At 45.9% G+C, this 16855-nt stretch overlaps 1 protein-coding gene across 8 annotated transcripts in view; it reads right to left on the reverse strand.

Annotated features, from left to right (window-relative positions):
- Positions 1-3874: 3874 nt before the first annotated feature.
- PCDH15 (protocadherin related 15) overlaps positions 3875-16855 on the reverse strand; it is a 701112-nt gene continuing 688131 nt past the window's right edge. For 5 of the 8 annotated variants that reach the window (XM_064662180.1, XM_064662178.1, XM_064662179.1 and 2 more), the window contains 6 exons: positions 14295-14316; positions 12892-12930; positions 12341-12414; positions 10842-10974; positions 8299-9756; positions 6332-6418 (listed from right to left, as the gene is read on the reverse strand). In XM_064662180.1, the coding sequence (XP_064518250.1) occupies positions 8311-9756; positions 10842-10974; positions 12341-12414; positions 12892-12930; positions 14295-14316 (1714 nt within the window). In that variant the 3' untranslated portion in view covers positions 6332-6418; positions 8299-8310. Of the gene's footprint in view, positions 6419-8298; positions 9757-10841; positions 10975-12340; positions 12415-12891; positions 12931-14294; positions 14317-16855 lie in introns of all 8 variants that reach the window. The other 3 variants (XM_064662185.1, XM_064662184.1, XM_064662188.1) reach the window with 2 other exon arrangements.

A 16855-nucleotide genomic window follows, 5' to 3' on the forward strand; every position in this document is an offset into this window, starting at 1 on the left:
CAGTCTGCAAGGCAAAAATGTGTATCAGTAGATTAAACTGATGGAAGAGACAAACGCTTATTATTCTCACTTGGCTTGCTAATGGTATAAAGTTTTGACTTAGTGTTCCTCATTTAAACTGTGGTGATTAATCAGCATTCACCACTTTGTTTACTCCCTCTCCCTTTGTGTGATGCTATATCAGGGCAGACCCTGCTCAGGATTTTATGTATTTAAAAACTGCACTTCCCTTTTTCATTAAAACAGCCTCTCACCCACATTTCTGAGGCAACAAATTAGAATAAAGGAGCTCTTTGTGAATGCTGGGAGGGCAATGCTGTCTGATGTCTGAAATACAATACATTAGAAAGTAATCATCTTTCTACCTGTGAAACATTAATCAGATTAAATACTGATCTTAATGCAACTTCCCCTGGTGACCTTTACTGAGGAAAGAATTCTTTCTCAGATACCAAAAATAATCACAGCAAAGCAGCATTTCTGTAAACTTTGGTGCTATGATTCTCCCTAAGCTCTTGAAACAGAACTAAACCTCCCTCCATTGTCACACAACCTTCAGTTCTGCACCAAAGCTGCCCTTCTCTGTAATTATCCTGTCCCTGGCCCCCCCAAAATCACCCCCAGAACCTCTGACTGGACTTCTCCACCACACACAGGGAACACCTGCCCTGCAAACAGGTAAGCCCTGAACCTGCTCTTGGTACCATGTCCACAGTCTTCTGGGAGCAGAGGACAAAATCTAGGGTGGCATATGCTAGAAAAGGTTAATTTTAGCTTTGTGACCCTAAAAAGGTGATATTTTCTATTCTTTAAGCACTTCTGCAGAGCTGTGAAGGCAAAGATTTTTAATGGTTTGATGCAGGATCTTGTCTTTGCCCTTTGAAAAGCTGTGAAACAGCCACTGCACAGACACTGTCCCTTTCCCAAATCCAGTTGAATCCAGCACAAACAACTTACCAGCTGTTTTCCCCTCCAAGCAAGATCAGCCTGTCCAGAGCCAGAGTTTCAACAGGATCTCCTGAAAGCCAAATACTGGTTAAAAACAACAGGTCTATGCAACATCCCCTTTCTGCCCACAGTGCCTCAAACTGCCAGAGGGCAGGGTTAGATGGGATATTGGGAAGGAATTGTTGCCTGTGAGGGTGGGGAGGCCCTGGCACAGGTGGGGCTGGGAGCAGAGTTGGAGTTGCTCCTGCTGGGTGGTAGTGAAAGGATCAATACAATTTTATCCCGTAAAGAGCAACAATCATTGCCAGAAAGATAAACTACAACAATCATTGCCAGAAAGATAAACTCCACTCCAGCTGTGCCACCCTGAAAGCCTCGCTTTTGTGACGCTACGAGTGAATTACCCAATTCTGCTCATGTTGTTGCTACACTATTGATCCAGCTCCCTGCTACAGCTTTATCATGTGATCAGCTGGGATCACTGCTCCCACTCCACACAGGGAAATGACTGAAACTCTCCTCTTCCAGTAATAAAGTACAAAGGCACTACTCCTCAGTCCTTGTCCGATGGGCTTTTGAGCACCAGCTGCCTTCAAAATTCATCTGAGAAACTGCACCTTCTTTGGGTTTATCAGACCTTGAGGTTTATCAATACTTTGTAATAAATGTAAGTCTTTCACAGGCTATAAACCATGAGACAGTCAATAGTAACTTGGAAACACAGAAACAGAAATGGTTTGGGTTGGAAGGGACCTGAAAGCTCATCTCATTCCACCCCCTGCCATGGGCAGGGACACATTCCACTAGCCCAGGTTGCTCCAAGCCCCGTCCAACCTGGCCTTGGACACTTCCAGGGATCCAGGGGCAGCCACAGCTGCTCTGGGCAACCTGTGCCAGGGCCTCCCCACCCTCCCAGGGAACAATTCCTTCCCAATATCCCATTTAACTCTGCCCTCTGGCAGTGGGAAGCCATTCCCCCTTGTCCTGTCCCTCCAGGTCCTTGGAAATAGTCTCGCTCCATGTTTCTTGTCATCCCCTTCAGGCCCTGGAAGGCCACAGTTCAGTCACCCCAAAGCTTCTCCTCTCCAGGCTGAACAATCCCAACTCTCCCAGCCTTTCCTCCCAGCAGAGCTGCTCCAGCCCTCGGATCCTCTTGGGGCCTCCTCTGGACTGGCTCCAGCAGCTCCATGTCCTTGCTGGGCTGTTCCCAGGGCTGGAGCAGCTCTGCAGGGGGGTCTCCCCTGAGGGGCAGAGGGACAGAATCCCCCCCTGCCCTGCTGCCCACGCTGGGGGATCAGCCCAGGGCACGGGGGGTTTCTGGGCCGGGGCAGGTCCAGCCTCTGCCCCACCAGCACCCCCAGGGCCTTCTGCCTGGGCTGCTCCATCTGCTCATCCCCAGCCTGGATTGATCCCAGGGGTTCTCCTGACCCAGGGGCAGCACCAGCACTTGGCCTTGTTAAACCTCCTGAGATTCCCAGGGGCCACTGCTCGAACTTGTCCAGGTCCCCCTGGATGGCCCCGTCCTTCAGGTGTGTCTTCAAGTCCCCATTTCTTCGTGCAGCATTTGGGGGGTCAGCAGGTTGTGACTGGTCCAAACCAGCCTGTTCCCACTATGTGTTTGTCCACCATATAAGCTGAAATTTGTCTCAGGATGGTGTTGTTCTCCCATTGCTAGAAATTCACTGTTTGTTTTTTTTTCCCAAGCACTTTTCCGTTTTGCTGACTGGGCAAGTTTTCCAGCTACATGAGCAGGTTCTGGAAGGATTCAGCCCGTGGTGGGGGGATGCTGAATGAATGTGCTGAGACATCTCTGGCAGCAGAAGGCATCAAGACAGAGACACATGTCACCTTCCACCACCCCACTGTCCTTGCCCTCACACCAAATCCTGGGTGCAAGGACTACTCACCATTAATACAGAAATATTTTAAGCTTCCCAACAGGTCCCTGATAGAACTGTGGGGCTTTATAGTCTTGCCCATTGTAGTATATACAGAAAGGAGAAACCAAAATTATTTCTATTTTCCACCTGGCTCTCCTTGTCCTGCCTCCCAGTGGGAATTACACAGCCCTACAAATGGTCATTGGAATCCTCCTCCCAGTGAAAACGTTAGCAGGTGCTGTGCTAAACCTCAAAATCCTCAGTGCCTGCTTGGAGGAGTGTCCAAATTAAATCAATGGCAGAGCTGATGATTATCACCTTGATCCATCAGCCAGCGAGCAGTTCTGCCACCCAGGGGAAGCTGCTCGTGCTTTGCCTCAGCTTGACAAATTTCAGTGGTTAAATAGCTGTAAATTATATCCCCAGACACAGATCTGTTATTCCACTTACTGTATCCAAAGCCAGTGCTGATGCTTGGCTTCCCAAAGGGACAGTTGGAGTGACTTTTTTGACTGGATCACTCTGTCAGTGTGCCATCCCCAGAAAGCAAAGCTGGGAGTTCTGTATTAATTTACAGGATTACATCCACAGAAAATAAAAAAGAAAAAAAAAATACACCCACCCCCTCCCACCCACACATGAAAGATTTTACAAAGCCAACAGTGCTTTGGAAAGTTTAGCTACAAGCAAGCTAAAACTTTAGATAACACAGCCCCCCACTGCTGAAAAAGTGGAATTTGTTATGCTCTTTGCATTGTGGGAAAGGTTCTGAGTGCTTGGACAGCACAAAGGAGATGGTGTTGAGGGGTTTTGCCTCTGAGAAGCACGGACAGCACTACTGACCACCAGTGTCCAGCCTGAGGATCCTTCTCAGAGCTACAGCTGGTAGAGTTCTGAGTCTCTAGAAATAAAGAAACAACTTGGTTTTCCCTCAGAAAATTGAGAGCAGCTGGGAGAAAAGCACATTGAAATATTAGTAAGAACAGAACTGACAGACTCTGCAACGAAAATCAGGGAGTGAAATAATAACAGTATCTTAAACAGGATTAAAATAGAACATTTTACTAGTTATTTCAAAGAATAGATTTTTTTTTTCTTTCTTCCATCAGTCTCATGTGTATGTCCAGCCTCCAGCTAAATTCCAAACAGCTGTTTTTCTTGTTAGGTACCAAGTGCAAATATGCCAAGATAAAAGAGTTAAGAAAAAGAAATACCCGGTGGGGTTTTTTTTTTTTTCCCTTGTGTGTGATAGGCTACATTGCATTTCTCATGCCTGAAAACAAGCACCATTGCTCAAAATATTTGGTCAGAAACCTCAGCTCGAGAAGGAGGTATTTGACAGAAAGGTCACGTTTACATCGGCAGAACATGCGAACGGCTCCTAAAGACACACATCCCGAGGGGGCTGGAGGAGGAGAACCTGTGGAAAAGGGGCAGCAAACACGAGCACAGCAGCACAAGTCCATTTCCTGCCAGAGCAGAACCATCCCCACCCACATCTTGTGGTGAAGCTTCAGCTGTAGAACAGGGGAAGAAGGATGACACCACCAATCACTTCCTTACTGATTGCACGTGTCGACTCTTCCAATCTTTCCAGAACAGTCCATATGATTCTCGCAGCTAGTTTGATCTTATGCTGAAAAAAAGTTGGCACAACACAACAGGACACTTTTTCTGTCTTATATCACACTGGAGAAGAAATACTTTGCTCTGTATCAATGCCTTTTGGGTGCTGGTGACTACAAACAGGGGCATTTCTCAGCTCCCTGTTCAAGCTGTGACACAACAGCTCGTTACTCTGAGGTACAAACAGAAATCAGAAGCACGTGCCCAAATTTATGGTGTGTATTTTCCAAGTAATGTTCACTGAAAGTTTGGGAAATGATTGTGTGTGTGTGTGTTCTGACACCCTTTGCCCTTCACAGATCTGTCTGTGCATATTACCCTCATAAAATATTCCCTTTTTATCCTCTTCCCCCTGCCATCCATTTGTCTTTTCAGCAGGTTTATGTTCACCACTATGGGAGTGGAATGGTGATTGCACTGCTCAACCCAACAGCCAGCTGGGCTTGGAAATGGATCCATCCCCTTCCTATTAATTACTCTTTAATGCCTGCTTCTATCACCCAGGCTCGTGTATCATCCCGGCTTATTTCGTGGGAATATAGCCATAGGATGACAATTACTGCTGGAGCATAAAAACTGCAGCTAAAGACCGTAGAAAGAAGCAAACAGATCTGATGTGGGAAGAGATGGAAAGATGAAAAATTGACTGGAGAAGAAAATTGGAACAAGCTCATTTACAGAAGAAAATGAACAAACCACGGCCAGGTAGCTCCGAATATGATTAATTGCTACACATCTCCTTCCTCTTTGCAATTTTTATCTGATTCCATTTTCTATTCTACTTTTCTACGTGGCAAGTGCTGTAATTTCAGGAACTCTGATTCCACACGTTTTCCAGCTGGGCACTGAGCAAGGTGCTCTGTTTGCATGAACTGCTCTATCCCTATCGACTCTGGAATTGTTACTCAAATTTAAGCCAGCCGAGGATTTGCTCCATTGACTTTCATGGATTTATTTTTAATTTATTACTCTGAGTTCAGAATGCAGAGCTCTGGATAATAAATCTCGAACATAAATAGACAATTTCCAAATCTAAACAGTATAGCCACAAGTACCATACAGAAAAACAAGCTAGGCAGGTATAGAACTGTCTGAAAAGTGAACCAAATGGTGCTGTGCATTTATTAGTAGTTTACTGTTTATTAAAACAAGAAATCCAGATCCAAAAGAACTCATTAATTTAAACCAAGGATTGTTTAGTGAAATGGGAGCCTGTCAAAAGAGTTGGTGGGGAGGACAATTATTCGGTACAAATGTGAGTGCAAATTGTGTTTGGAGAGTTTAAAGCGTGCCGTTTGTAGACGACGGATGTGCACAACACAAACCTCGGACATCTCCCCTGGGTGACAATAAAAAGCGCAGTTTATTATAAACCGAAGTAAAAATGAAAATAAAAAAAGGAACTAAGATCACAGTTTCGTCATTGGTATGTGAAGGTTGTTCCAAGGGCCCATCCAGAGCTCCTCCTCGTCTGACTGTGTGTGTTCACTGTGCGACTCCAAGGGCTCTTTGACATCCTCGTGGTCAACAGCTGACTCCTGCTCTTCTGTGCTTTTCATTTTGGACCCCCCGGGCTTTGTTACTATATTTTTGGCCCCTATAGTAGAGGCAGCAAAGGAGACACTGCAAGGTCTTGTGTTCATTTTGTCACTGGGAGCAGGTCCCTTTGACAACGTGTTCAGTGGGACGCTCTCCTCGTGTGTCACCGCCAGCTTGTCCAGTTTCTTGAACTGTTTCCCCAGCCTTACCGGAGACGTGGCTTTCAAATTATTGCCGAGGCAGACGCGCCGGGTCCTGACCACGGAGCCGTTCTGGGCGATGTAGATGTTCCCGTTGACGTTGGGTTGCGCGCTGGGGTTGCTGAGCCGGTTCCTCTGGCCCGAGTCGGGAGCGCTGTCCTCTCCCGTGGAGCTGGTCTCGTACTCCGGGTCCACTATCAACTTGATCCTTTTCTTTTTGGCCCACTGTTTGATGAGAAACAGAAAAGTCGTTACATCTCTCCCCTGCCACTTCTTACATTTCCCTGCCCTTTTTCTATCTGTTAATTAATTAATAACTCATATCGATTTTTCCTAACTCGGTCTGTGCACCTTGGGCTGCGCACGGGAACTGGAAGGCGCTGAGGAGGAAGCTGCTGTGGAGGCAACACTTTCAAGAAACCACTCTAATGTGTAAGTTCTGGGAAGGCCTTAGAAGTTTTCTTCCATGACTCCATTGTGGATTCAGTGCAGAAATGGCACTGAGCAGCTCTGCTTTATATGCACAACACATCAAGCAGAGGAAAGCTCGGGACCTCCACAAGGGAAATTCTCAGGCACAACGTCGGCAAAATTGGCTGGCTATAAAAAGAAGGGCTCAATATAAGGCTCTGTGCCAGTTCCAGCCTGGTAGAATCAATGGAGATGCTTGGCTATTAAATGGAAAATGGTGGAGAAACAAGACTTCAGATTTTATCTAATTTATATTTTTTTTTTAAGAATTAATGCAAACAATTTCCACGCTGCTGAGACTTTGTACTAATAGTGATTACCACAGAGTGATTACACAAACCCCACTACTTATTTTAATTATAATTGATCTTTTTAAAATAAATGTCTCCTTGCAGTACACTGAAACGAGCTCCTACCCTTCCTGAATTAATGATGCAAACACTATCAGCATATACCATCAGTTAACTCCCACTGCAAAACACACATGAACCTGAAAAATGACAGTTTTTGGAGAAAGAAAATCATGCAAGGCACAAAGGGGTGGTGATTATTCTTAAGCTTTTGAGAAGTCACACTCGGTACAAATTGGGACTCTGATGCCTATTCCCATTGTTCCTGGCAAAGACATACAATTTTCTTCATATTCTGCTGGATGAAAAGACTGCCTGGTTTAAACAGGAGTCCTGCTGAAACACCCTGTGCAGCTACACCATTGTGCTGTATGGGAATGCAGAGGAGCAGGCAAGTGATCCTGAATCCAGTTCAACTAGATGTTTAAATAAAATGAAATGAAATCACTGTACTGTTAGGCAGGAAGGGCAGAAGTTGGGAAATGTGATCCACTTCCTTTCCTGACCCAGCTCACTGGGTGCCCCTCCCTCTGCACCCCTGTCTCGTGCATCACTGGTGTTTGCAACCTGAATCCCACGATCCAGAACCAGTTCAATCCCAGCTCTCCCAGTTACACTCTGCAGTTTTGGGAGCCTTTCTTTGCTGCAGTTTCCCTTGTCCTGCCTGCAAACAGGGCTGACATTGCCAGCAGAGAACTCACCTGAAGATGAGCAAATGTATAGTAGGGGATCGTGAGGTGAAAATATGTGTGATTTTAAAATTTGTTCATCCTCATCATTCCAGTTCTCCCCTGAATCCCATGTTTTGCCCCACTTCCTGCAGTGTTCCCTTTTGTGTCAGACCACAAACACGGGGTTTGTGCCCTCAGGTTCGGTGAGCTCCGTCACAGCCACTGCAGAACACGACCTTCCTTGGCTCCATGACGTGTGTGATGCAAAAGGAATAAACCTAAGAATCATCACAATGCATCTTCATCTATATTATGGAAATCAGCAGGAAAATAAAGCACTTCTTCCTGCCATTGCTCCAGGGAAGTTAATCTTTATCCACCGTGAATCACTAAGTGTTTATATATATATAGTGTGTGTGTGTGTATATATATATATCTAAAACATGTATATTCCTCTCAGACAGTTTGGTTTTCCACAGTTCCATCCTTAAGACAGTCAAAAGCTGAATCAATAAGCTTTGCCCTTTTCTCTTTGGCTATCTCTAGTCAGCAGAAAGACCACACAGAAGGCACAGCAAACAAACCCACTGCTCACTGCAAACCATGCACCTACTGTCACTCCTCTTTAGAAGGACGTGGAATCCCCCGCAGCCTCCGACTCCGTGACTCCAGTCTCCAGGCTCTCACCTGACTGAGACTGACTCTGTTCCTGGGACACCTTTTTTCCCTTTTTCACTCTTTTCGCGTTGGGACCTTTGGAAATCCCACTGATTTCACTTTCTAGGCCAGAAGATTCGTTCTTACTGAGAGTTTCCTCCCTGTCACTACCATCTGTGTCAGCCTCTTCTGCGCTCTCCTCCTCGCTCTCCTCACCACTGACAGCTGATTTCCCTTTCTTGCCCTCTCCAGGTTTTGCAGATGTTTTAGAAGCTGCCTTGCTTGAACTATCTGCTGTCTCATCTGCTTCTTCCTCTTCTTCTGACACCTCTTCTATGGTGTCTTCTATCCCGACGCTGGCGGAGGAGGTTTTGCTCTTGTAGCTGGATCCTGAAGTTTTCCTGTAGCTCGTGTCCCTGTCACTGCCTGATGCAGTAGAGCCACTGGATTTCTGGCTGGAGCGTCTTGCTCTGCCATGAGAGCTCCTTCCCCTGCTTTTCATACTGGACATATCAGTGCTTCTGATGCTGCTGGACTCGCTGGTCCCTGATCTGCTGTAGGAACTTCGTGTGGATGAGCTCTTTGACAGGCTACTATCCTCGTCGCTGTCCGAGTCTTCCTCGTCATCGTCCTCTTCAGATGAGTCCTCCTCCGATTCACTGCTGGAGCTGGACTCAGAGTCGTCCTCAGAATCCTCCAAATCCTGCCCAGTTTCTTCATCCGAGTCCACGGTGCTTTCTGTGGCTTCATCTTGGTCCAGAGTTATTTTCAAGTAGTCTTTGTCTTCCGACTCCGAGCCGGAGCTGCTGCTCTTCTCAGATGACTCATCTGAGGTGTGTCTCCTTCTCTTCTTCTTCTTCTCATAGTCACTGTCCTCCTGCTCACTCTCTGCTGTGATACTTATTGAAACTCCTGATTTTGCTTCCTCTCTTTCAGACTCCTCCTCTCTACGTGCCAAATCCTTGCCAAGGGGCTCCTGAAGTTTCCTGGAGACGCTGATGCGCTTTAACACATGATTTAGTTTCCTCATGGAAGGTCTGTCATCTGTGGATTTCTGGAAGTAGCTTCCCCTGATGATCATGCTTTTGTCTCCGTCTGCTTGGCGAGCCGACATCAGCTTGGCATAGCTGGAATCCTTCCTACTGCCCTTCACTTTCTGCAGGATCATCGGGAATATCTTTGCTTTCTTCCATCGGGAACGAGCGGACTCGGCTCTTCCCACCGGTTTGTGAGCACTGACTGCTACACGACTCACATGCATCACTGCTTTCAGTCTCCTTTTGCCCTGGCTGGTCCTGTACAGTCCAGGACCACGCCTTGGGTCCATCCCACCACCTAAAGGTCTAGCTGCTATTTGAGCCCCTGCTGCCTGGCTTATCCCTCTGCTCGGAGCACCTCTGACTTGACTCATCCCCTGCAAATCACGAAAATGAATTGATTACCATCTGAAAGACAGTTATAGCAAAAGCCTGTACCCTAAAGTAAGTCAATAGGAACAAACACACCATTTTTTTCCCAGCAGCAAAACTAACTTACCTGTTACAGAATGGTTACAGAATGTTTTTTTTTTACCAAAGTTATGAGGAAAGTTTTAGTTGTAGAATAGGTTGCAAGTGCACAACTACCTTACTCTACAACAGGGAAAAATACTGGCTCAGGAATGTTATTTCTTCTCATTTAATAGTGGATTAAGAGTCTAGGATTCATGAAAATTAGATTTTTTTTTTAAAGGAATCTTTACTTCCACTTTCTTCTTGTTGCCACTGACATTTCAAATTGTTTTTACATTCAGTTGTGAAATTTATGATAATGAGTTCAGGTACTGCTTTGCTCAGTGGAAAGTCATCAGTTTTAGGTGGAATATTAGCATCAGAATAATTGAAACACAGAATGGTTTGGAAAGGACCTTAAAGATCACCCAGTTCCACTAGCCCAGGTTGCTCCAAGCCCCTCCAACCTGGCCTTGGACACTTCCAGGGATCCAGGGGCAGCCACAGCTTCTCTGGGCAACCTGTGCCAGGGCCTCCCCACTCTCCCAGCCAACAATTCCTTCCCAATATCCAACCTAAATTTCCCCTCTGTCAGTTTGAAGCCATTCCCCCTTGTCCTGTCACTCCAGTTCCTGATGAACAGTCCCTCTCCAGCTTCCCTGTAGCCCCTTCACACATCAGAAGGTCCCCTCATTTGGTTAACGATATAAAATGGAATTACCTAAGGCTACGTGGATTTTTCTTTGAACTGAAAATCTACATTGAGTAGAAAAATAGATGTGGATAGTCAAAGAAACTTGGCAATTCCTTTCTGTTTCTAGGAAAAGGGAAAGAGGTGCTGACACAAAATTTGGGGATCGTCAGAAAGGCAGACAACGCTCAGTATGGAAGAGACGCTTATCTGGTCTGTGAGGAACATTGGTCTAATCAATAATAACATACATCTGACAAGGTTTGGTGGTGCTTCATCCTGCTGCAGAGGCAGGCCCAGCACACCAGAGCCTCTCACCTCTTCGGCTGTGGGTCCATGGGGACTGTAGTAGTAGCCACCGTCGCTCTCCACCACCACCTCCCCGTACTCATCGTACATCCCCGCCGGGGACAGCAGCCGGCGGCGGCTCCCGTACTGCGGCAGCTCGTACCTGCCAGAGACACCTCGTGAGCACCAGCACGGCCATGTCCCACCACACAGCAAGGAATCACACATCACAGAACCAGCTCAGCTGGAAGGGACCCACAAGGATCATCCAGTCCAACCCTCAGCCCTGCACAGCCCCATCCCCAAGAGTCACCCCCTGTGCCCCAGAGGATCAGCCAAACCCTCCTGGAGCTCTGGCAGCCTTGGGGCTGTGCCCACTGCCCTGGGGAGCCTGGTCAGTGCCAACCAGCCTCTGGGGGAAGAACCTTTTGCTGATATCCAACCTGACCCTGCCCTGACCCAGCTCCAGCCATTCCCTGGGTCCTGTCCCTGGTCCCCCCAGAGCAGAGCTCAGTCCCTGCCCCTCCTCTGCCCCTGCCCAGGCAGTTGGAACTGCACTGAGGTCTCCCCTTAGTCTCCTCATCAGCTGAACACACCAAGTGCCCTCAGTGTCCTCACACAGCTTCAAATCAAGGCCCTTCCCCATCCTTGTTGCCTCCTCTGGACACTCTCTAATGGCTCAATATCTTTCTTATATTGGGGTGCCCCAAACTGCCCCAATATTTGAGGTGAGGCCGCCCCAGGTCAGAGCAGAGCGGGACAATCCCCCCCCCTGGCCTGGCTGTCGATGTGCACATGCTCACATCCCAAAGGGATGACAATGTCTCTCCTCTCCTTTCTCTCTACCTCGAGAAGATAATTATTCCTTTTTCCTTAGTGGCAACACACTCCCAAACCTCTTTTTATTCCAACTGGCCACAAGTTGTTATGACCAGACCTGAATGGCGAGGTCTCTGGAATCAGTCAAGAACCCCCCAAGTGCAATGACCTTCCTTCCATCCACCTGATTTCTTGGGGGATCTTTTTTATAACTGTGGAATGTAAAAGCAGGTCCCCTGGGATCAGTTCTGGAGAATCCCTTGTAAGGCCAGCACCCCTGAGGTGCTTGCAGTCAAATGGGCTTTATCAGAACAAGGCAGGATGGTGTTTTTTGAGGGAAATTTAAAAGACAAGATGCTGGCTGGGAACAGAGAGCAGAGAGGATTAATCCCTGAACTCAGAAGGGGAAGAGGTGATGGGAATTAATCTCCAAGACAGCAGAAACACATGAAATAACCAAAGCACAAATGTAAAAGCAGCGTGATAGATGGGAGCACGCTCTGCAAGTGGAATAATGCGATTGCTAAAGAAGCAAGGAGTTATCAAACACCCCCTTAACTTCTGGAAGGAGTTTTCTTGTCAGTGCATGCTTTTGTGGACACAAAGATTAAAGTAATCCTGAGGTGAAGGAAAGCCTCCTGATAATAATAAACATCACCAGCCTGGAAAAGCAGCATTTTCAGAAATAAATAGGGAAAATGAAAATATACCCATGCTCATAACTGTAGTAATCTTGCCCATAGTATTCCTGCCCTGGATCAATTCCAGACTCCATACTCAGCTCCTGTAAAAGAGAAACACTGAGTGAGTGCAAACAGTCAAACACAGCGATGTCTGATGAAAAAGGCACAAATGCAATTGCCAATATTATTATTACTTATGATGTAATTACTTCTAAAGACTGCACAAACCATCCCTATTCTGTATCACACGATAGCAACATCTCCCATTTGCTCTACTGCTTATTGTGGAAACAGCTCTGGGTCTGAAAGGTTTGAAACAGAAAGGTTTGTAATCCAGAGCTTCCACTAGCCCAGGTTGCTCCAAGCCCCGTCCAACCTGGCCTTGAAAATACCAAGAGGCAGTAAATTTAGGATATTTAATTAAAATAACATAAATAGAGTTACAATGCCAGAGCTTTCCTTTTTCTCTAAGAGCCAGGGGGAAAAATTACCTGAGACAGACAGGTTTTTATCAGGAAATGATGTAAAAGCCATTTAAAAACTTAGAAAATAATAAAAAAAATGAAAAATAGTGATACCTCTGGTCTGAGAAGAGAAGGTCTCAGCAACTGCTGTTGCTACAAAAGAAAATGAGAAAGGGGTTAATTAGGCAGTAACAATTACAGTGCAGGTCTTTGGTGCTTAAGAGTGGAAATAAATGCTAAAACCATGGGTCCTTCAGAGGTTTTTTTATGGCAGTCACTGGATCCTCCCTGTGAGAACACTGCCAAGCACCTCATGTACTAAAATCCCTTTACAGTTCACCATTTCCTTTGCCTAATATAAACTCAAAATCCCCAGTTTATGGGGTGATTCTCTAAAATATTTAACTCAAGGACTTCCATCAGAGACCAAGAGGACTAAATTCTGTAACTGAATTAAGAGACACAAACCAGCTCTGCAAAGGGAGGAAGAAAATCAGTAAATATCAACCTTTATGACAGAAATGTATTTTTGGGGATCTTGCCAATTATTAAATGAGATTGTTCTGAAGGAAACTCTTCTCTCTGTTATTCATTGCTGAAGAAAATGCTGCTGCAAGAGCAACAGAGCCCACTGAGCTGCAGGGGAGGTGTGAGTAGCCCAGTTCCTGACTCTTAGAAGAGGATTAGGTGTGACTTTGGAAAACACAGCAAGTGTGGAGGGAATTCTTTGGGAAACTGCTTCTGGCACCTTGTTAAGCAGGAATCTTCCAGCCTGGATGTCACACCTGTGCCATGTGGGATATCAGTCCCCAGGGAATTTACGTCTCATCAATTTTTTGACTCACTTTATATTTCTGGCATCCAAAGCATTCAGTTGCCAGGAGTTTCCCAACAGTGAATCATGGAATGGTTTGGGCTGTAAGGGATCTTAAAGATCATCTCGTTCCACCCCTGCCATGGGCAGGGACACCTCCCACTAGCCCAGGTTGCTCCATCCAACCCGGCCTTGGACACTCCCAGGGATCCAGGGGCAGCCACAGCTTCTCTGGGCAACCTGTGCCAGGGCCTCCCCACCCTCCCAGGGAACAATTCCTTCCCAATATCCAACCTAAATTTCCCCTCTGTCAGTTTGAACCCATTCCCCCTTGTCCTGTCACCCCAGTTCCCAATGAACAGTCCCTCTCCAGCTTCCCTGTAGCCCCTTCAGACCCTGGAAGGTGCTGTGAGGTCTCCACACAACCTTCTCCTCTCCAGGCTGAACAATCCCAGCTCTCCCAGCCTGACTCCACAGGGGAGGTGATCAGCAACTTGGTGGCCTCCTCTGGACTTGCTCCAACAATTCCATGTCCTTGTGACGCTGGGACACCAGAACTGTGCACAGTGACCCAGGTGGGGCCTCACCAGGGCAGAGCAGAGGGGCAGAATCCCCTCCCTGGACCTGCTGCCCATGCTCAGACTGTGTGGGACAATCACGTTGCTGTAATGAATATTTTAAAGGTAATCAGGTGCAGCCTCACCTCTTGCTGTGCATATCCTCGCCTAGAAGTCAGAAAAAGAAAAAAACCCAGTTAGTAGAATTCTGTGAACCTGCACAAAGATGCACATGGCCATTCTTGCTGGGGAGAGGTGAAAAGAGAATGCAATTAGAACTGGCATGAAAAGAAATCCGTATCTATAATACCAAATACGTTTTTCTTTGGATTGGCTCTGGCCACGGGGATCGTTGCATGAGAAAGGGTGGGAAGCTTTGGGAGCTTTCCTTGCTTTAGATCACAAAGGGAAACAGGGGGGTTGGGAGGTCCTGCCCTTCCCTGCTGTCCCAGAGACCTACAGAGACCATCCCCAGGGAGACTCTGTTACCTCCCACATCTGTTCAGGCAGTGAAACAACTTCTCTTCTACTCCTGGACTTCCCATATCCACTCAGGACTTGCTGGGAATTGCCCTGCAGCTTCTATTACTAATTCCTTGTACCAACATTGTTATTAAAATTACTCACTTCCTAACATTTGCTCAGCAGGGGGGAGTTAAATGTTTTTGGGTTTTTTTCTGCTATCTTTTTTTTTTTTCTGCAATTTTGCCACAGGCTTTGTGCTTCTGATCTTATTGGGAATTTGTTGTTGTTTTAATTCATTTTCTTGGAGCCATTCTTGGGCATGACAAATGCACTTATGTCTATCAAGTTCTCTATTTTCACATTTTGTGTCGGAAAATTAGAATTGTTTTGGTCTTTTAGGCCTTGGCATTATTCTTAAGGATAAGGCTGGATTATTTTTATTACATTTTTTAAGAAGGAAAGGGTAAATGCTCAGATTTATGTTAGGCTTAGCCTAGTACACAAACAGCACTCTAGGGGAAGTCTCTAATTACACCGAGTAACTAATAAAGAACAGAGTAGAAGTCCTTTTAATTCTTTAATATCACCATCTCTAAAGTTTCCTATTAATATTCAGCACATGGAATTGATTATCAGCATTAAATTAACGCTGTCACCTATATAATATAAAACTAATGAACAACTGAAATGAAGATTTATCATCAGAAGATGATCTGTGGCTTTTCAAAGCCCACTTGAGGAACGCTGTATTTAGTTTCTATATTGCCTACAACAATCTTCAGAGAAAGAAGGTCTGAGGAGAAGCTTATTACTCTTAATTGCTCTCAGATAGTCATTATATTGCAGATTAAAAGCATAATATAAGTAATTCTAATTAAATTTGGAACTCAGCTTTCTTAAAAAAAAAAGCACCACACTGGGTTTTGAGATGCTGATACTTCTCTAAGAGTTTTATATGGCCATGATTAGGAGAAAAAAAAATGCTCAAAAGACATAAAATAGCCTTTCACTCAATACAGCACAAGGATCTACTGTGACAGAAAGGCAAAGGTCGAAACAACACCATCTGTTTCCAGGAAGGAATTAAAGCTCTCCACAGAGGGAGGAATTGCTTCTGGATAAATGTTATCAGCCAGACTTCCCCGCAGTCAGTCAGAGAGAAATGTTCAGTGGGAAGTGGGAAGCAGGGCCATGGTGCCTGTAAGGATGTAGGATAATAGGACAGTGCTGGCACTCAATATGAGAGAGAAACAAGAATGAATTCACATGTATAAATGTGCCAACCTTTCGCTCCTAAAAATGGTTAAAGAACCATGATTTGCCTAAAGCAACATTTCCCCCATTCCTGGGACCCCAGCAGGCCTTTCCTATTTCATAACGAAAAAATCACAACCCCCAAACACTACTGATGTTACTCAGAGGAGACAGCTACTTATCCATTTACCCTGCCTCTTAAAAGGGAGGTTTCCTGCAGTTCACAGCTGGAACTGAGGTAGAACAGCTCTGGAAGGGGGGTGAGTAGGCTCAAACCATGGCTCCATTCCAGCTCTGCAGGGAAGAGCTTCCCACTGATGGCACCTCTGCTCCTGCTCAGACCTTGGCCCCGTCACGCTGATGATTAAAGGATAAGAGGCATATCCAGGGTCATGTTGGACCCTAATTGACCAAATCAGACAAGCTAATAAGGGGTAAATTATACATATAAATATATATCATTATATATTCTCAACTTGTTACCAACTACTATATTGGTTCTAATACTTTGTAGAGCTGCAGTACTGTGGAATCCTGGAATGGGTTGGGTTGGAAGGGAACTTAAAGATCATCTCATTCCACCCCCTGCCATGGGCAGGGACACCTTCCACCAGCCCAGGTTGCTCCAAGCCCCATCCAACCCAGCCTTGGACACTTCCAGGGATCCAGGGGCAGCCACAGTTTCTCTGGGCAGCCTGTGCCAGGGCCTCCCCACCCTCCCAGGGAACAATTCCTTCCCAACATCTAATCTAAAACTCTCCTCTTCTGGTTGAAAACCATTCCCCCTTCAGCACTCAGACACCTCAGCGGGGCAGAACTTCCCTGGTACAGCTTCTTTTCTGGTCTAATAGAATTATTTTTTAACAAGGGCTATTAAAAAAAAACAAAATACCAACCAACCAACCAACCAAAAAAAAACCACAACAGGAGAACAAAGGTTGCATCATATGGAAATAAAACTAGTTTTTGTAAACTTTGCAACTTAACT

Source organism: Pseudopipra pipra, chromosome 8 (assembly GCF_036250125.1).
Source record: "Pseudopipra pipra isolate bDixPip1 chromosome 8, bDixPip1.hap1, whole genome shotgun sequence".
Taxonomy (NCBI): domain Eukaryota; kingdom Metazoa; phylum Chordata; class Aves; order Passeriformes; family Pipridae; genus Pseudopipra; species Pseudopipra pipra.